This window comes from Mauremys mutica, chromosome 11 (genome assembly GCF_020497125.1).
Source record: "Mauremys mutica isolate MM-2020 ecotype Southern chromosome 11, ASM2049712v1, whole genome shotgun sequence".
NCBI classification, from domain to species: Eukaryota; Metazoa; Chordata; order Testudines; family Geoemydidae; genus Mauremys; species Mauremys mutica.
In genome coordinates, this window is record NC_059082.1 from 55403819 (window position 1) to 55425403 (window position 21585).

Sequence of the window (21585 nt, forward strand, 5' to 3'; positions counted from 1 at the left end):
AATTTGTCCACCTCTTTCCTGAAATGTGGTGCCCAGAACTAGCCACTGTACACAATACAATAATTGCTAGCTTGTATTTATAGAAACATCGTGTTTCTTCATTCTCCCCAGCCCACCGCACTGAGGATGCTGAGACAGAAAACAAATTTGTATAAAGGGCTTGGTATATATGTAGATTTGTATATAGGAATAATTAATGAGGATGATGATTTGTTTCTGTTTCTATTGCACACACAGTGTGCCAGGCACTTTCCAAACACAATCCCTGCCTGGAAGAGCTCAATGCAAAAAGGCAAAGGACAGGGGAAAAGGGCGTAACATCTAATAATTTGTCACGTTGTTAAAACACTTCATTAACCACAGTGATTTTTATTTAATGCTATTTCTATGCTATTCCCATATGACTATCACTCTGTCCTGGATTTAACCTGGATTTGATGAGCTTCTATAGTTTTCACACTGGGCTCATCTTTTCTGGGGTCAGTATGTGGTTGGGTTTTATATAAACAGTTAAATAAAATATAATTTTAAGACAATAATAGTTAATTAGTGTTTGCCAAAGTCAGAAATACAGTTCTTGGCTTAGGCTTGGCTAGGGAATGGACATGAATCACGAGGAGTTTTCAGAGTGAGGCTGTTCGCTTTGATTTGTTGGGAGGGCCCATTGATTGGATTGGACTCAGGTCCAAATAAGTGGTATTCCATCCCCAGTCCTTGAGGAAACAGTGGCTATTAAGCAAATCTCAGACAGTGTTAATGGAAAGTGAATTTTAAAACCACAACTTAGCGTTCACTCTGGAAACCTAATTCTAGGTGTTCCCTGCCTCCGATTGGAGAACAGAAACATGCCATGTGATCTGTGTGTCTAATCAGAGCTGGCCAGCACTGCTGGGAAGGTAACTCTTGAATACCCATAGCAAACTGCTCACAAAACTTCAGCAGCAGATTAGTCACAGAAAGTACTCAGCAAATCAGCTAACTAGGGACAGAATTTGAGTGAATCGCTAGCTGTTCACAGCCACTTTGCATGAATGATAAAAGGCGAGATCTGCCCGACCAATGAACGGCATGGACTCCTCCAAACTCAAGGATCTCTTCTCTTTCCCTCAGGCCTGAGGACTGAGACAGGAAGATGTCTGAAGTGCGGCGTGACAGCACGAGCAGTTTACAGCGGAAGAAGCCGCCATGGCTCAAACTCGACATACCAGTGCCAGTCTCTGTGGCAATGCCTGAGGAGCCCACCTTTGTGCAGGTACTGGTATGAGTAATGTACAAAGATTGGGGAGGGGGCATAAGGAATGAATATGTGAGTTCAATGTAGTCTGTATACACAATGGGAAGGGATTTGGATGCTTAGCGCTTTGGACTCTACTGTGGTGGGAGCCTGTTCACATTATATGGTCTAGGGACAGTGGCCTCCTAGATACAAAACAGGTAGGGCATATTAAATGGTTATTAAGTTACAGGGGTAAGGATGGAAATGAGAGCTTCATTTAAGTCAGGTGAACTGAATTGTGCCTTCCAACAGACAAAGGGAGGCAGAAGGTGGGTTGTCCTTTGTAGCAGGGTGCTGGTGCAAAGGCACCTAATTAGCCCCTGCTCAGCCAGCCCCAATCAGGGGAAATAGATTGGGGCTGGGGAGAAGTCTGGTGCCTGCCCTTTAGAACTGGCTGCACCTGCAGGCCTGAGGGTTCAAGGGCTATAAAGGCTGGCTGGCAGCCAGAAGAAGGGGGAGATGGCCAGGGCAAGGTCAGTCTCCAGGCTGAGGGCAGACTCTGTGTAGGAGAGGAGATTGTCAGGCCTGCAAGCTCTGTAAATAGCCTATCACTGGTGGTGGGAGAACTTGTGTAAATAAAGCCACAGGTGCTGCAGAAGGAGATGCCTCTCTGTGCTTTATTGGGGCAGCCAGTGGGCCCCAGGAGGAGGGGCAGGTAGAGGACTTGTTACATCCTGAAAGAAAAGATGAAGAGTAAGTGTAGTGTTAACATGTCAGAATGCCAGGAGCATGGGAAATCAGCAAGAACCCAATGGATCCTAAGAGCCACACAGTGGACTACAGTGCCAGGGAGAATGAAGAAATGGGAATGGGGTGGTTACATATATATATCAAGGGCAGAGAGGAACTGGGAAGAAAGTAGCTCCATTAATAAGTGAGGTTGGGATGAAATTAACCATTCATAAATAGCTGATAGTGAATTCTTCTTTTTAAACTTGTCTTCAACAACAACAAAAATAGTGAGAAGATGTTTAGTACAGGAAGTAAGGTAGGAATAGCCTGTACAATAACTATTGATAAAGGGCAGTTAAGAATTAAATACATAAGTTCTATATAGTGATGCTGGCATCTATTTTCCCCTCCATTCCCCACGAAGCCTGGGTGGCAGCTGTTGATATGAAGGACATCTATGTCCATGTCGACATTCACCCAGCCCACTGGAAATTTCTCCCTTTCCGGGTAGAACTACACCACTGCCAGAATGGTATTTAGTCATTATTTAACTGCATCACATTGTTGGCTCATATTCAAATTATGGTCTACTATCACCCCAGACTCTTTTCAGCAGTACTACCACCTAACTAGTTTTTCCCCATTTTCTGTTTGTGCATTTGATTTTTTTCTTCCTAAGTGCAAAATACTTTGCTTATCTTTATTTAATTTCATCTTGTTGAATTCAGACCAATTCTCCAATTTGTCAAGGTCATTTTGAATTCTAATTCTGTTTTCTAAAGTGCTTGCAACCCCTCCCAATTTGGCGTCATCTGCAAATTTCATAAGCATACTCTCCACTCTGTTATAAAGGTCATTAATGAAAATATTGAATAGTACCAGACCCAGGACTGACTTTTCCAGCACCCCACTAGATATGACTTTTTGGTTTGACAGTGAACCATTGATGACTACTCTTTGTGTACAGTCTTTCAACCAGTTGTGCCCTCACTTTATAGTAATTTCATCTAGAATGTATTTCCTAGTTTACTTGAGAGAAAGTCATGTGGGACTAATCTCCATGCTTGAATAATAAGAGTATAGAAGTAGGGAATGTTCTATCGACCACCTGACCAGAATGGTGACAGTGAAAACCCAATAATAATGAGGGATTTCAACTATTTCCATATTGACTGGGTACATGTCACCTCATGCAGAGATAAAATTTCTAGACACCTTTAACGATTGCTTCTTGGAGCAGCTAGTCCAGGAATGAACAAGGGGAGAGGCAATTTTTGATTTAGTCCTAAGTCACAGAGTTCTAAAGTGCACAGGATCTGGTACAAGAGTTGAAAATAGCTGAACTGCTCGGTAATAGTGAATATAATGTAACTAAATTTAACATGCTTGTAGGGGGGGAAATACCAATGAAACCCTCCACAGTAGCATTTAACTTCAAAAAGGGCAACTACACAAAAATTAAGAGGCTAGTTTTAAAAAAAAATGAAAAGGAACAGTCACGAGTGAAATGCTTGCAAGCTGCATGGAAAATATTTAAAAATTCCATAATAGAGGGTCAAACTAAATATATACACCAAATAAAAACAACAACAAAACAGTAAGGGGACCAAAAAATGCTCCCCATGGCTAAATAACAGAGTTAAAGAGGTGTTTAGAGGCAAAAAGGCATCCTTTAAAAATTAGAAGTCAAATCCTAATGAGGCCATTAGAAAGGAGCATAAACTCTGGCAAGTCAAATGTAAAAATATAATTAGGCAGGCTGAAAAAGAATTTGAAGAGCAACTAGAAAAAAAGACAAAAACTAACAGCATTTTTTTTTTAAAAGTACATCAGAAGCAGGAAGCCTGCTAAACAGTCAGAGGGCCACTGGACGATCGAGGTGCTAAAGGAGCAGTCAAGGAAGACAAGGCCATTGTGGAGAAGCTGCATGAATTATTTGCATCTGTTTTCACTGGAGAGGCTGTGAGGGAGATTCCTTAGGTGACAAATCTGAGAAACTGTCCCAGATTGAGGTGTCAGTAGAGGAGGTTTTGGAATAAATTAAACTGTAATAAGTCACTAGGACCAGATAGTATTTACCCAAGAGTTCTGAAGGAAACTCAGATATGAAATTGCAGAACTACTAGCTGTAGTATGTAACCTATTGCTTAAATAAGCCTTTATACTAGATGCCTAGAGGATATCTAATGCAAAGCTGATTTTTTAAAAGGATTTAGAGGTGATCCTGGCAATTACGGGTTGGTAAGTCTAACTTCAGTACCAGGCAAATTGGTGAAACTATAGGAAAGAACAAAATTATCAGACACTTAGAGGAACATGATAGTTGACAAATAGTCAATATGGCGTTTGTAAAGGAAAATCATGCCTCATCAATCTATTAAAAATTTTTGAGGGGGTCAACAAACACATGGACAAGGATGTTGGGGTGCAGGGTGTAGGCAGGGGGCTTAGGGCAGGGAGTTGGGGGGTGGGGTGCAGGAGGGGTTCGAGCTCCGGCCCAGTGCCGCTTACCTAAAGTGGCTCCGGGGTGGCAGCGGTGCTCACTGGGTCCAGGGCAGGCTCCCTGCCTGCCTGCCCTGTCTCTAGCCCCGTGCCGCTCCAGGAAGCGCTGCGGCCCCTAGGGGAGGGGGAGCGGAGGGCTTTGCATGCGTTTCCCTTGCCGCACCTCTGTGATTTCCCATTCCCAGCCAATGGGAGCTGCGGGGGCGGTGCCTGAAGGCAAGGGCAACACAGGGAGCCCTCTCCCCCGCCCAGGGGCCGCTTCTGAGAGCGGCGCCGCGGGGCGGGAATCCCGCAGGCCGGATCCAAAGCCCTGAGGGGCTGGATCTGGCTCGTGGGCCATAGTTTGCCCACCCCTGCTCTAGGTGCTTACAAACTGGTTGTTTAATAATTTGTTCCTCTGTCTTTCTAGGTATTGAATTTAGGCTGGTCTATAATTCCTTGAGTCCTCTTTGTTCCCCTTTGTAAGACAGTTACGATGTATCTTCTTCTCCAGTTACCTGGCACCTGACCTGTCCTCCCATGAGTTTGCCAAAGATAATTGCTAATAGATCTGAGATAGCTTCAGCTAGTTCCTTGAGTACTCTAGGATGAAGTTCATCAGGCCCTGCTAACTTGAATACATCTAACTTGTCTAAATATTCTTTAACCTGTTCTTTCCCTATTTTGGCTTTTGTTCCTCCCCCCTTGTTGTTTTAATATTAATTGTGTTGAGTATCTGGTCACTGCGAGAGAGCAAAGGGAGCGAGGGAGGTGCCTGCAGAAGACTTGAATTCTGGAGCAGGCTTGTTAAATGAGCTAGTCAGAGACACCTGTTGCAGGGAAGGAACCTCAAGCAGCTGGTTCCTTATGAGAGAGCTGAAGCCGTTCTGGGGGCAGAGACTGACACTTGAGAAGCTGCAAGGGAGTCAGCTCGGATAGGGTAGATGCAAACTGATGAGAGGCTCTGTGAGGAAACCATTTCTGCCCCCCAGGCTCTGAGGTAAGAGCCAGGCGTTGGGACAGATTTGTGGGGGGCTCTGTGAGTGAGTGGAAAAATTCCTTCTTTGTGTTTGCTTTTTTTTAGAGCTTTGTAAATAAAGAAAACAGACCCCCAAGAAGGGATATGATTGGAGGAGAAAGACTGTGTGGTTTGTCCAAGGAGCCCTGAAAAAGGGGAAATGGGTGGGGCACTGCAGACATACCCATGGCCATGAGGGGGCATTACAGTTATCATTAACTTTTTGTGAAGACTGAAACAAAATGGGCATTAAATACCTCAGCCTTCTTCATGCCAGCCATTATTAGCTCTCCTTCCCCACTAAGTAGAGGACCTACCCTTTCCTTTGTCTTTCTCTTGCTCCTAATATATTTAAAGAACCTCTTCGTATTGTCTTTTATGTCCCTTGCAAGTTGTAATTCATTTTGTGCCTTAGTCTTTGTCACTACCTGCTTGTGCTGTTCTTAGCAATTCATCCACGTTTCCACTTTTTATAGGAACAACAAGGAGTCCGGTGACGCCTTAAAGACTAACAGATTTATTTGGGCATAAGCTTTCATCCAAATACATCTGTTAGTCTTTAAGGTGCCACAAGGCTCCTGTTGTTTTTGTGGATACAGACTAACATGGCTACCTCCTGATACTTTTTATAGGGTTTCTTTTTGATTTTCAGGTAATTAAAATATGCCTGATGGAGCCATATTGCCTCTTACTATTATTCCTATCTTTCCTTCACATCAGAATAATTTGCTGTTGTGCCTTTAATATTGTCTTCTTGAGAAACTGCCAACTCTCCTGAACTCCTTTTTTCCTTAATTTTTTTTCCCCCATGGGACCTTACCTACCACTTCTCTCAGTTTGTAAAGGCTGCTTTTTTTAAGTCCATTGTCCTTGTTCTGCTGCTTTCACTCCTTCCTTTCCTTAGAGTTATGAAATCTGTCATTTCATAGTCACTTTCACCTATATTACCTTCTGCCTTCAGTTTCGCTACCAATTCCTCCCTGCTGGTCAGATTGAAATCTAAAATTCCCATGCCCCTGGTTACTTCCTCCACTTTCAGAAACAAAAAGTTGTCCCCAGTGCACTCCAGGAACTTACTGGAGATTTTGTGTTTTGTTGTATTACTCTTCCAACAGATGTTTGGGTACTTAAAGTCCTGTATTACTACCAGGTCTTGTGTTTTGGATACGTTGGCAAAGTCCGTCTCATCACTCATGTGACTAGTGCCCAGTTCTGAGTCTGCAGCTCTATGAGCCTTGGGATGTGTAGGGAGAGAGGCCCTGACCATAGGTGACACATCTCTCTCACGTACTCAGAACTGTAGCAAAGCCCATGAGCTATTAGTGCCCTTCAGTGCCCTACACTACAGTGCACAAACAGCTCTTGACTAGGGAAGCTGCCATACTGTTGGCTTCTTTGTGTTTCATGTCCCTGTTGGGTTTTGCTAGGGAATGAACGTGCAGCATGAATGCAGGGGCACTGAAATGCTCCCCACTTGTTTTGCAGCCATTTAAACGCCAGGCCTTCCTGAGAAGCGTCAGCATGCCTGCTGAGAACACCCGCATCCCCTCCCCGCCAAACGAGGTGCGGCGGCCCATGCTACAACGACAGACCTCCATCACCCAAACCATCAGAAGGTAAGACGTGGCATATTGTGCACACAGAGACTGTTTTAAGAGGGAAAGGTGAAGGCCTTGGGATTTGTGGCTGACAAGCCTCCTGGCTTCGTTTGCACTCTCTGAAGAGATGCAGCAATTTCCTGCTCAGGATTCTGGATGGTGGAGTCCAAGGAGCAGTTTCCTCTACTAAGGAGAGTTTTATTTAGAACTGCTGCTGGGAGAGCAGAACATGCCCACGTTGCTGCATTACACTCTCCTCCTTGCATTAGAAGCGCCTTATCATGGTTTTTACTGTACCATAGCACAGAATATTTCCTGAATGTTAGGACTACCTGTTCTCTCTGATCTGGTCAAAGCCCTTCAGGAGATTATTGTGCTCCGTGTTTGGGAAGATACTTCAAATCACCGCAAAGGGGGCAGGGTCGTGGTTTTTGGGCTGCGCACAGAGAAGCAGTATGTGCTAGCCAAAGAGCTTCTGTTGTCCTCCTATGCCCCAGGCCCAGTCCTTCCCAGATGTCTTCTGGAGCCAGGAGCTCAGCACTGCCCTTATTCAGGGCCATTTGAACTTGGCCCAGTATGACCTCCAGCTGCTGTTTTGCCAGAACAATGGAAACGAAGGGCCTCCCTGTCTGAGATCCAGCTGCAGCTGGAGGGACCATGGGCAAAAGTTAGTTTGGACAGAATTGTACTAAATGTACAATTTGGACAGAATTCTGCACAGTGCTGGGAGTGCCCCTCTAGGGAAGGCTGCAAGCCATTCTCCATTTTAGGCCCTCAGTTTCACACTCTCCCTTCTGAGCTGATGTGTTCTCGGCTTGGGCTCTGCCCAGAGGGGAGAGCTCTGGAAAGTTTGAGCAAATTTCCTCAGGCTGCTTTTGTTTATGGCGTGTCAAACAATGCACTTCTTGCCTTGTGCAAGTAGTCTGACTACCCCTTTCGAAATGGCAGAACCAGCTGATGTCTGCCTGACGTCTGCTCGAAAGCTGGTCTCTCTCACCAGCAGAAGTTGGTCCAATAAAAGATATTACCTCACCTGCCTTGTGTGTCCGACATCTGTACAGCAGCCTGGCTGTGATGCAGATGTAGAGCAGGGGGGAGAGAGCTGCTCTGCAGCTGTTCCCATGGCATCAGCTTTCTTGGCTGCCACTGGGGCTTGGAGGGTTGATGTCCTCTGTGCTGCCATCCAGAGGGCAGCAGTGTCAAGTCTAACAGGGCAGAAAGTCCATTCATCAGTATGGGGTGTATGTTGGAATGTCTCTGGGGTTCACAGACTATTCGTTCCCATATCTCCTACCTACTCCCTTCCTGCCAACAATCACTTTCTCAGCCCTCCTGAACAGCACACAGAGTCCTGAACACCTGGCATTGGGCCAGATTCATTGCTGCTCTATGACCTTTGTGACAGCTAGACTGGCCATGGGGCAGGCATGAGCACTCTACTCAATAAATAGGGAATACACCATGGAGAAGGGGCCCGTGTGCCAGGCCCAACAGCTGAACCGCTACCTTTGCAGGAGCTCTGAGCACTGGGTGCATTCCGAGGGATAGGCTAGAGAAGTGAGGGGGCAGTTGAGGATAGGAGACGGTTCAGCTGGCTCAGCCCTGAGCCCCAGCAATTCTACGCCCATGTAATGACCCATAGGGACCATTGCAACTGGGCACAAGTTAGGGCAGCCCCTAAATGGGAGAGGCACAGGCTGCCTCCCCTCTATCCCTGCATTAGCAGACATGTGGGGATGAATCTTCCCCCTTGTGCTGTTCAGAGGGGTGAGGGCTCCTGGGGCTGTGAAGGGGCTACAGCAGGTGCAGAATGGTTACTGGATAGTGGAGAAGCTGCTCATGCTCCTTCGAGGCGCTGAGGTCAGATGATCTGCTCATGCCAACAGTCCCTAGATCTGACTCTCTGGGCCTGGGTCTGGGCAGGGCATGCTTGGTGCTGGGTCTTTGGCTGTTGATCTGACAGAGCTTGAGTCCTGCCTTTCTGGGCATGTTGGAAAGTCCATTTACTCTCTCAGGCTGGGGGTAGCTGTGGGCTCTGCTTGGTAGCCTGGATCTGGCGTTGTGTCTCTGCTGTAGTGACCGTTTCTATTGTTTGTTTTGTGCACTGTTATTTTACAGCCCTGAGAAGTGCATAAGGCCTCTCTCAGTGCAACTGGGGAGTCATAATTCCTGGGTGGGTAAATGGCTCAGAAGTCCCATTTGCCTTCATGTCACATACAGGGACTTTCGAAAATGTTCTCCTGCTCTGAAAAGATGATATCTAACATGCTGCAGTAAGACAATGTAGCTGTTCCACACAGGCTTGTACACAGCAGAGAGGCTCTGCTAAGGGCACTACTTTTCTTTATTTATGTGCCTTTTGGCAAGTGTCTTTGACCACCAGATTCCTAAGGAGTGGGGAATGGGCCTGGTGAACCAGCTTGGAAGGGTATTCCATGGGCAGGAGGGAGTTGTAAGAGATGCAAACGGGGCACTGAGAGTGAGCGACAAGGGTGGGAAATGGTGTAATAAAAGACGAGGATAGATAAGTAGGAAGGGCAAGACTAGAAATGTACATTTGATACAAAGATGGTGGAGAGCCAGTTGAAAGATGCAAGGATGGCATGTGATGAGCTGGCCAGAAAGATGACCTCAGCAGCTGTGTTGTGTGGACTGGGCAGCATTGTGTGTAACAGGGAAGCTGCAGACATCAAGGCAGGAGATGATGGGAGCCTGGATGAGAGTTTTAGTGGTGTGAACAGAAAGAAAAGAGCAGAGCTTAGTGATGCTGAAGAAGAAGAATCAGCAGGATTCTCTCCCATGGCCTAGATTCCAGTGTAGGGAGATGAAAGGGTAGGAGCCAGAGGTCACCAGAGGGAGGGGTAGACAGTGGCTGAGATGGAGAGGTAGGGAGGGAAGATCAAGAGCCCAGTTTTGGCCTTGTTGAGTTTAAGTTGACAGCAAGACTTCCAGGAGGAAGCTGGGAGTGTTTAATTCAGCTTCCTGGCCTCTGCCCTTGCTTTCATGGGGGCTGGTCAGCATCAGTCTCATTTTAGAGAGAAAGCAACTGACGCATGGAGAGGTAAAAGCCAAGATTTCCAAGTGTTGGGGCCTAAAGGTGGGCAGCTCAATCCATATTTAGTAAGGCTGTCGATTAATCACAGTTAACTCACGTGATTAATTGAAAAAAAATTAATCCCGATTAATCACAGTTTTAATCACACTGTTAAACAATAGAAAACCAATTTAAATTTATTAAATATTGTGGATGTTTTTCTACATTTTCATCTATATTATATTCTGTGTTGTAATTGAAATCAAAGTGTATATTATTTTTTATTACAAATATTTGCCCTGTAAAAATGATAAACAAAAGAAATAGTATTTTTCAATTCACTTCATATACGTACTGTAATGCAATCTTTGTCCTCAAAGTGCAACTTACAAATGTAGAATTTTTTGTTACATAACTGCACTCAAAAACAAAACAATGTAAAACTTCAGAGCCTACAAGTCCACTCAGTCTTACTTCTTGTTCAGCCAATTGCTAAGACAAACAAGTTTATTTACTTTTATGGGAGATAATGCTGCCCACTTCCTATTTACAATGTCACTAGAAAGTGAGAACAGGCATTTGCTTGGGGCTTTTGTAGCTGGCATTGCAAGGTATTTATGTGCCAGATATGCTAAACATTTGCATGCCCCTCCATGCTTCGGCCACCATTCCAGAGGACATGCTTTCATGTTGATGATGCTCATTTAAAAAAAAAAGTGTTAATTACATTTGTGACACAATTCTCCGCCAAGGAGTTCAGTGTCCCTTGCTCTGTTTTATCTGCATTCTGCCATATATTTCATGTGATAGCAGTTTAGGATGATGACCCAGCACATGTTGTTGTTCATTTTAAGAAGACTTTCATTGCAGATTTGACAAAATGCAAAGAAGGTACCAGTGTGAGATTTCTAAAGATAGCTACAGCAGTCGACCTAAAGTTTAAGCATCTGAAGTGCCTTCCAAAATCTGAGAGGGACGAGGTGTGGAGCATGCTTTCAGAAGTCTCAAAAGACCAATACTCCGATGCAGAAATTACAGAACCCAAACCACCAAAAAAAAAAAAAATCAGCCTTCTGCTGGAGGCATCTGACTCAGATAATGAACATGAACATGCATCAGTGCGCACTGCTTTGGATCGTTATCGAGCAGAACTAGTCATCAGCATGAACGCATGTCCTCTGGAATGGTAGTTGAAGCATGAAGGGACATATGAATCTTTAGCGCATCTGGCACATAAATATCTTGTGACGCCAGCTACAACAGTGCCATATGAACAATTGTTCTCACTTTCAGGTGACATTGTAAACAAGAAGTGGGCAGCATTATCTCCTGCAAATGTAAACAAAAATTGTTTGTCTTAGTGATTGGCTGAACAAGAAGTAGGACTGAGTGGACTTGCAGGCTCTAAAATTTTACGTTGTTTTACTTTTGAATGCAGTTTTTTTTGTACATAATTCTACATTTGTAAATTCAACTTTCATGATAAAGAGATTTCACTACAGTAGTTGTATTAGGTGAATTGAAAAATACTATTTCTTTTGTTTTTGCACAGAGTAAATACTTGTAATAAAAAATAAATATAAAGTGAGCACTGTACACTTTGTATTCTGGGTGTAATTGAAATCAATATATTTGAAAATGTAGAAAACATCCAAAAATACTTAAATAAATGGTATTCTATTATTGTTTAACAGTGCGATTAATCTCATGATTAATTGTGATTAATTTTTTTAATCGCTTGATAGCCATAATATTTAGGCACCTAAATAGAAAGTGGCTTCACTTCCAGAAGTCTGGGGGACACAGGCCACTCTGGCGTCAACAGGAGTCATGGGGAAATCAGGTGAAGAGTGTAAGTGCATGGAAGGGAGTCTGTGGCCTAATACATGTGGAAACATGGTGTGTCTTGCCCCAGGCCCTGCTGCAAGTTACAAGCACAGCGACTCTTTTCTGTCATCCCCAGCTTCTCTCAGCAAGGTTGTGCTGTCCATCAGAGCATGGCCTTGGGTGCACCTGGTCTCAGCTGTCACTGTGGTGAAGATGTTATGAACAGGAATAAATGACAATGCAATACCCTCCCTCTACCCCACCCCCAGTGGTAATGGGAAAAGGCACCTCCCACTTGCTGTCACTCCCAGACGGCCCTGCAAGCTCTCTCCCTTCAGCTCTCTTTTCTTTGCAGCAGACGGGTACGGTTTGAGAGGATTCAGACCTTGCCTATTCATGGGCACCGGGCGGGCAGGAGGCCCCTGAGAAAAAGGCAGTCAGTTCCCCGATCACTCTTCAGGTACCCATGGTATTGAGTGTGAAGCCCAGCCAATGCATGTGTGTGGTAGGGCTGCTTTGAACTGTGCACGGATGCTAGCCCTGCGCCATGCTGCCTACTGCACAGACCCGCGGGCCTGGGCAGGATCCAAACAAAGGGGCCTGCTATGGTGGGTGTCATGTGCGCACCTAACAGAAAGAATGATCACACCCACTAAATGTTTCAGAAGCTGAAAATACCTAGCATGGAATTGACTAATGAGCCATTAGCCTCCTTCCCTCCCTAACAAGCCCTCAGCCTCCTGGCCTCTTTCACAGCTGGAACCAATTTCCAGAGGCACGACTGAGCCCCATGGAGCTCCAAGTGCAGGGTGCACTTCTTCACCCTGCCATGCGAACGGGAACAGAGTTGTGTGTACACAATGCCTTAGAATGATAAACAGTCTCCTGTGGAGGGGAAGAGAGAAAGAGAATGACCCACAGGACACAGATGCTAGTCACCATTGCTTGATATGCCTCTGGAAGGTGCTCAGATAGCAAGGGAGATATGTTACACTCCCAGACCAGGAAGGGTTTTAAAACTGGGGTTTTATTAAAGTTACTATCCAAGAAACCAAACAAACACAGTTTGCCCAAACCCCACACCTGCTCAGTCTCACTGGAGTACAACAATTACCTTACTTCCCCCGTGTTCACTTTAACCTCTTCAGCAGAGCGCCAAAGCTGCAAAGGCACAGGGCACATCTTTAGGGCCAGGGTGCACATAAATATAACCCTGGCATTCCATTATGAGTGCTATAAATAGATCAGGATAGCTCCCCTTCCATCCCAACATCACAGCTTTGACTTCAATCAGAGCAATTGTCTTCTTTTGTCCTCTGCTGTCAGGGCAAGGGGCTGTCTTGCTGGTGGCTAATGGAAGTGGAAGGTGTTCAGAGGGCTCTGAGGCATGATCCGTTTACATTGTTCCATCCATGGTTGGTTAGGACAGTAAAATGCTTTTCCCTCTTCCTTCAGTGGAGTGGCCCCTAGGTGCAGGCTTCACCCTCAGAGATTACCCTGGTTCACATATGTCCTGTGACAAATGAAGTGACTGGGAAGATGGGTAGAGTGCTGGTCTTGAGACAAATCTGGTCAACTGAGCCATAAAGATTGTTTTGAAGCCTTACACTGTGGCCACACAGGAAGTAAGAAAGGTTCTTTCCTCCACTGTAGCACCTGTACAATCTTAGTCAGTGGGTTTGTTTTGGGCTGTGGACAGACCAGTTAATTCAGGCTTTGTCAGCTTGGGTGCTGATTCTAGTCCCTTCCACTGTGGGCAAATGGAGAACATTGTTCAGATTTGAGCTGATCTATTGGTGTTTGTAGGAGCAGAACAGTATCCTGAGGGGATAGACTCCTGAGCAGAGTGCAGAGCCGCCTCTCTCCTCTTGACTTTTGGCCTGTATCACCTTACTGAGGTGCTGGAGGTGTTAGGAGAAATTTGGGTCACTCCAGTCATGTGAGATCCACAGGCTGGTGAAGACTAGTGGGGAGTGCTGGGTTTGTTATTAGAGGAAACTATCCGTGTCTCTGCCAAGGAGGAGGAGATGGTGCTTGACCAGAGTTCACCATCTGGATTCTGGTTGGATGATCAAGTGACATTGGGCCAGGATGGCTTTGTTCAACCTGCATGTGTCCAAAAGGACAGGCTCTCTTCTCTTGGATGCAGACCTTGCTTGCTTCATCCAGGCAAGGTTAGACTATTGCAATGGGGGCTACATTTGGACCTGGTGCAGAAGGCAGCTGTGTGCTTGGCGAATTGAGTGTCTCACTGGGAGCACATGACACCAGAGCTCTGTAATCTACACTAGCTGCTGGTTAACTTCCAAGTAAAATCTAAAATGCTGGTTTTAACCTATAAAGCTCCAGATGGCATGGGAGCCACCTCTTTTCCTGGGCTGCAGTGCCGGAATTGCCATCTGCAAAACTGCTTAAGCCGAAGCCCTCTCGGGAATGACAGCGAGGAGGCTGCTGGCAGGATGAGGGCATTCTCCATGAGGGCCCCTTGATTTTAGAATTCACTCTCTTCCTTGGATCAAAATAGGCAAAGTCTTTTGACCTTCGGGGGACACGGCAGGGCTCATCTGTTTTGGGTATCTGGGAAGGGATATACAGAGGGGACCAGTCTGAGATGAATGGGGTTCAATTGGAGTTTAACAGGAGAGGCTGTCTGAGGCCTTTGAATTGGATATGTATTTACATAATCCAGACCATTTGGATAGGGACCTTTTTGTTATAAGTCAAAAAATAGGGTTTATTCTCTCGCTGCCCAGGCACAAACCCCATTAACAGAATCTTGCCCCTGCCTAATTCTAATTCTAGGGCATAACCTACTTCCTGCTAATACTAAAGTGGTATATTCCCCTTCGATGCCCAGGCATAAACCCAATGAACAATCAGTAACTGAGTCTGCTTCCCTCTCAGTGCCAGAACATACCCCCTGGCCTCCACCATGAGCACATGCTAAAACCCCACCCTCAGTGTCACAGCATCAGTGGATGTCCTCACTCCCAGTAAGGAGTTGATGCAGAGGATCAGATGATCTCATGCTTCCATGTGTGCACTTGGGTGGGGTTAGGATGAAATTTTTCTTCACAGCATTGAACACTTGGCTAGGTGCATTATGGGTTCTTGTGGCTTGCCTTCTTCGGAAGCAGCAGGTATTGGCCACAGCTGGAGGAAAGGCATGGTGGATCAGTGGCAAATCTTACATTTCTAGGACTGTTTACAGTGCATGACTAGAGAGACAAGGTGGGTGAGGTAAGTAAGTACCTCACCCACCTTGACTCTCAAATGTCCTGGGACTGACATGGCTACAATTACACTGCATGCTACAATGCATGACTGTCGTCCTGCATTTGGGGTGGCCTGTAATGCTCCTAATTTCATCCCTCACGTGTTCTGGCTTCTTCTGGGATTTTGTGTTTGAATGTAGATGCTTTTCAGTGATGATGCAGCAGCACAATACAAACTGTTCTGCTCTCAGTAGAGTCCTAGCAATATCCTGATGGCCTGTTTGACTGCATTGCTGCACTCCACAGCCTTCTGCTCTTAGCTTTTCTCAACTTTCTGCAGCAGACAGCTCAGTGCCATGTACTCCTATAACCCAAACATAAACTGTTGGAAACTTGAGATCCCAGGGAGCAGAGCGGTGCTCTGGTGCTGATGCTAAGCTTCAGCTAAGTACAAGTGTGGAAACCACAAGGAGGGAGAGGGATTGTTTAGAGTACAAGGGCAATAATGGGGAGTCAGAAGAAGAAAAGATGAATTCAGACTGAATATGAGAAACTTTTCCTGACTGTGAGATGGCTGAGGCTGTGAAAGGGCCATGGCCCCACCACCTGGGACTAGGCCTGGTCCAACATGGGTAAGTATTTTCTGTGAAAATGTTGAAAGAAACAAAATCATTGTTTCATTAAAAACAATTTCCAATCAAACTAAATGACAAAATAAATGGGTCTCCTGGTTCCTGCTGCCCCTTCTTTTCTTTTCTTTTCTCCACTGGAAAAACTTAAAAAAGTGACCAAAATAATTTTTTGTGTGAAATGTTTGTTTTGGTAGAAAAGGTATTTTTTGTTGTAATAATGTTTTGATGAAAATTTTGTGCCCTGGTCTTACTGCATATTTAAAACCAAGCTACGAAGAGTCCATGAGATATACTGTAGGGCAGAATCCTGCATGGGAATGGACTAGGTGTGAACCACTGGGGCTTTTCTATCTCTAATTTGCATGATTTAAGCGAACCCAAACTTTCCCTGTGCTTCTGTGTTGGTGTCTTTCAGGGGCACAGCAGATTGGTTTGGGGTAAGCAAGGATAGTGATGCCACTCAGAAATGGCAGAGAAAAAGCCTTCGCCATTGCAGCCAGCGATATGGGAAGCTGAAACCTCAGGTCATCCGGGAAATGGACCTGCCTAGCCAGGATAACATCTCACTCACCAGCACAGAGACTCCTCCTCCTCTCTACGTCGGGCCTTGTCAACTTGGCATGCAGAAGGTGAGTCCAGTGGAGGAGTAGCCAGGGCCATTCCATGGAGCTCATTAGCTTTCAGAATATACCAAAAAGGCTCTTTTCTCCTCTCTCCCACTGCTGGATGCTAAGCCTGCTTTAGGGTTCAGCGTTTCCTGAACATTTCAGATCAGTGTACACAAGACACTATAGAGGTCAAACGTGGAAACAAAGATCTTACAGGAAAGGAAGAGTTTCCTGTGAAAGGATGGTTTCCTAAATTTCATACACATGTTTTAGCACACTCTTCCCATAATCAGTATTGTCACTTCCACTTGGACCTCTATGGTTTATACTCTGCAATCTGTTTTTCCAGGACTCTGAGAACCATGTCTTTGTCCCTTTGGCATCATTACTGAATGAGATGGTATATGAGCACTAGTCAGGAATTATAGTAATCGTGGAAGGCATTTTTCAGAATTCTCCATAGCAAGATTCCAGTTTCCTAGTCAAATCTGGTTGTCAGAGTCTCTTCCAACATGGGGCATTCAGCAGTTTTGAGAGGAGAACTGTCAGTTTACATCCGATACCCAGATTAGACCCTATCCTCCCTAACTGCAGTCTCATACTAATAGCCCCATTGCCATGCAATGCACTTACTTTTTTATTCTTCACATTTTGCTGGCTGAAGACAATACCCTTGTTTTCAGTATCCTCAGAAATGTTATCTCATGACTTCACAGGAGTTAGCTCTCTTACAGCAGGCTGGTACTCTCTGCTCACAAGCCCTCAGAAATTGCTGGGGGAAGCTGTGAAGCTTCCAGCTTCCTTGCCTACTCCGTGTTCCCAAAGTACAGATTCTGCCTGTACACAAACCCAAATGAGGTAACTTCATTAGCACTCGAGCTCTAACTTGAAGCGTTCCCAGATCCTTGCATTTCCCTTGTAATTGATCGGATATTATGAAATCAGTTAAGAGTGCTGCTCTTGTCCAGATGGTGAAATGGGATATGAAATTATCTCCATCTGCAGTCTTTAATCCCGTCTTGGAGAAAGGAGGGTAAGGGCTTGGTAGTGACTCCATAGTAAAGGATGGACTATTGTCTAACTCTGATTCTGCCCACTGAGTGCTCTCTCTCCTCTTTCTCAAAACTTGAAATTTTTTTTTTTTTTTTAAGTTTTTTAAAGTTTGGATTTAATCAAACAAATCATTTTAGAGTTATGGAGCTTAGAAAAATGGCTTTTTTTTTTCAGTTTGGAAAAGCTCTTGCATCAACTCATAATTTACATGTGGCTTCAAACAGGTCCTGTGCTCTACACCTTGCTGAGAACTCAGGCACAGAACCACCTTAACAAAGTATTCTTAAATATAAAATATTTATTCATGGTCAAGATCATTAATATTGGAACTTCCATCCTCTGGCAGCAGTTGTAACTTTTGTCTAAAACCTTGTGTTCGTTCTTGAAAGTAACCTCTTCTGCGTGCCAATTTATAAAAGACTTGTAAAGTTAATGAGCACCACATCTCAGGCCTCACAAAAGTTATAATCTCTCCTACCATACCCATTGGAGCCACATGGAAGTTGTAATGTCTGTTGGATGTAGCTTCTGTAGTTTATAACCTCCATATGTAACAATGGAAAGAAACTGGCTATGTCGTGCTGTTGGATGTTGAACTCTTGGTTATGAGCCCAACCATCAGAGCCTATAACTTTTTCAGGCCACAACTGTTGGGGTAATGAGGGTTATATGCTATACTGGCAGAATTTGTAAATTCAGAATTTGCACTCTCCTAACCATCAGCCTTTTGGTTAGGAGAGTGCATAGAAATTGCTGCCATAGTCAGCATTAGTTTTTTCTTGCTGTGTTGGACAGAGTTAAATCCTCATTTCTGGCCCTGTGGAGGTGTAATGTGATGTTTTTGGATCCTGTAACTTCACAAGTGCATGCTGCCCAGGAAGGTTACAAGTAGGGCTGACGATTAATCACAGTTAACTCACGCAACTAACTGAAAAAAATTAATGGTGATTAAAAAAATGTATCGCGATTAATCGCAGTTTTAATCACACTGTTAAGCAATATAATACCAATTGAAATTTATTAAATATTTTGGATGTTTTTCTACAGTTTTCAAATATTTGATTTCAATTACAACACAGAATACAAAGTGTACAGTGCTCACGTTATATTATTTTTTATTACAAATATTTGCATTGTAAAAATGATACTATTTCTTTTGTTTATTTTTAATTCACTTCATACAAATACTGTAGTGCAATCTTTGTCATGAAAGTGCAACTTACAAATGTAGAATGTTTTTTGTTACTTAACTGCACTCAAAAACAAAACAATGTAAACTTTAGAGCCTACAACTCCACTCAGTCCTACTTCTTGTTCACCTAATTGCTCAGACAAACAAGTTTGTTTACATTTGTGAGACATAATGCTGATTCTTATTTACAGTGTCACCTGAAAGTGAGAATAGGCATTTGCGTGGCACTTTTGTAGCTGGCACTGCAAGGCATTCACATGACAGATATGCTAAACATTTGTATGCCCCTTCATGCTTTGGTCACCATTCCAGAGGACATGCTTCCATGCTGATGACGCTCGTTAAAAAAATGTGTTTATTAAATTTGTGACTGAACTCCTTGGGGGAGAACTGTATGTCTTCGGCTCTGTTTTACCTGCATTCTGCTATATATTTCATGTTATAAAAGTCTCGGATGATGACCCAGCACATATTGTTTGTTTTAAGAACACTTTCACTGCAGATTTGACAAAATGCAAAGAAGGTACCAATGTGAAATTTCTAAAGATAGCTACAGCAGTTGATCTAAAGTTTAAGCATCTGAAGTGCCTTCCAAAATCTGAGAGGGACGAGGTGTGGAGCATGCTTTCAGAAGACTTAAGACCAATACTCCGATGCAGAAATTACAGACCCCAAACCACCAAAAAAAAAAAAAAAAAAAAAAAAAATCAGCCTTCTGCTGGTGGCATCTGACTCAGATAATGAACATGAACATGCATCAGTGCGCACTGCTTTGGATCGTTATCGAGCACAACTCGTCATCAGCATGACGCATGTCCTCTGGAATGGTGGTTGAAACATGAAGGGACATATGAATCTTTAGCGCATCTGTCACGTAAATATCTTGCGACACCAGCTACAACAGTGCCATGTGAATGCTTGTTTTCACTTTCAGGTGACATTGTAAACAAGAAGTGGGCAGCATTATCTCCTGCAAATGTAAACAAAAATTGTTTGTCTTAGTGTAATTGGCTGAACAAGAAGTAGGACTGAGTGGACTTGCAGGCTCTAAAATTTTACGTTGTTTTACTTTTGAATGCAGGTTTTTTTGTACATAATTCTACATTTGTAAATTCAACTTTCATGATAAAGAGATTTCACTACAGTAGTTGTATTAGGTGAATTGAAAAATACTATTTCTTTTGTTTTTGCACAGAGTAAATACTTGTAATAAAAAATAAATATAAAGTGAGCACTGTACACTTTGTATTCTGGGTGTAATTGAAATCAATATATTTGAAAATGTAGAAAACATCCAAAAATACTTAAATAAATGGTATTCTATTATTTTTTAACAGTGTGATTAATCGTGATTATTTTTTTTAATCACTCGTCAGCCCTAGTTACAAGTAGAGCTGGTTGAGAAATTGACAAATTTCACAGGATTCAAAATTGGTTCATTTTTCAAATTTATTATCCAAAATTCTAATCAGAATGTTTATCGTTTTCCATTTTCTAAACAAGCAATATTGGGGGAAAAAATTTGGTCAGCTTAATCACTTGGTAGGATTAAAAAAAAAATAGAAACATTTAAAGAAATTATTGACTCAGTTGCTTATTTTGGAAATAGTCAGCAATAAATGAAAAATATCTGTAAAAATTTCTGTGAAAAATTTCTGTGGATGTGAAGGAGATCATTCGTTTCTGGAGTTCCTCCTTGTTTCTAAGCATGGTGTAGTGTCTCTCCCCATATCTGGCACACCCAGCTGCCCATTGCTTTGGCTCTGAAGTGGTCTCTAATTCTTTAACTAGGCCCTCTGTCCAGGTCACAATTGAGTCCACCTCTGGCAAGGTACCAGAAAAATCCAGCCAAGTCCAAGACCGTGTATCAGATCTTCATCTCTGACACTGGGCCTTGTGTCCTCACTCCCTTTTCTCAGGGCTCTCTATCATCCACGTCCCTTTCTCAGGGGCTTCATGCCACCTTCCCTGGTGGCTAGTAGGGAACCTGGCCTCTCCCACTACATCAGATTCCAGCCCAGGGATCCTGTAACCAGCAGCCAAGGGCTGCTCTGCAGAACTCCTTCCTGCTGCCTCTCTGGGCTTCAGCCCCAAAGTGAGATAGGGTTACATTTTCAAAAATGGGGCCCCAATCTTGCAAACACACGTGCTTTACTTTACTTTCTCAGATAGTCCCACTGAAGTCATGTTCTGGTGGGAAGGGGTGGGGGGAGTATTTAAAAAAACAAAACCAAAAAGGAAGCGAGAGGAAATACCCTCCCCCATCCAAAATGAAATGAAAAATGCAATTTGAAACTAAACAAAATGAAAAATTTCAGTTTGTTTCAAAATTTTCCATTGAAATATTGAACAATATAATTAAAGATGACATTTTTCTACAAAAAAATTCATGTTCAACAAAACCACAGTTTTTGGTGAGAACAATTTTCAGCTTAAAAATTTTGACTAGCTCTAAAGAACAGTAGGGATGACCCGAAAGGAGTTTGTGTTCTGCTGCTTAGGAATGGAGGAATTTCAGAGACCTAACTAACGTGGGTGAATGTAGATTACGTTCAATACTGATATGTGCTGCAAAGTAATGCACATTGGAGGGGAAAATGTGAACTATTTACACATCTTGCAGGGTCTAAGTTAGCTGTATTAAATCACAAAAAGGACCAGGGCATCACAGAGGACAGCTCAATAAAGACCTCTGCTCAGCTGTGGTCCAGAAAGCAAACAAGATGTTAGGATACAGGATGGAAAATGCTAAGGTAAACATTATTATGCATTGTGTAAATCAGCCCATCTCGACAGTGTATGCTGCACTGGTCACTCCATCTCAAAAAGGATATTGAACAGTTAGAGGGGTCTCAGAGAAGGAATTTACTTTAGGATTTATTTTGGGGAAGTTCTCTGACATGTATTATATAGAAGGTCATACTACATGATCACAGCAAAGAATCCTGTGGCACCTTATAGACTAACAGACGTTTTGCA

At 43.7% G+C, this 21585-nt stretch overlaps 1 protein-coding gene across 9 annotated transcripts in view; it reads left to right on the plus strand.

Moving 5' to 3' along the window:
- The window catches only part of RHBDF1 (rhomboid 5 homolog 1), a 97020-nt gene that overhangs the window by 48297 nt on the left and 27138 nt on the right, over positions 1–21585 (plus strand). For 7 of the 9 annotated variants that reach the window (XM_044981208.1, XM_044981213.1, XM_044981209.1 and 4 more), the window contains 3 exons: positions 1111–1252; positions 6933–7063; positions 16169–16382. In XM_044981208.1, coding sequence (XP_044837143.1) covers positions 1133–1252; positions 6933–7063; positions 16169–16382 — 465 coding nt within the window. In that variant the 5' untranslated portion in view covers positions 1111–1132. Of the gene's footprint in view, positions 1–1110; positions 1253–5274; positions 5430–6932; positions 7064–16168; positions 16383–21229; positions 21360–21585 lie in introns of those variants that run through there. The other 2 variants (XM_044981214.1, XM_044981215.1) reach the window with 2 other exon arrangements.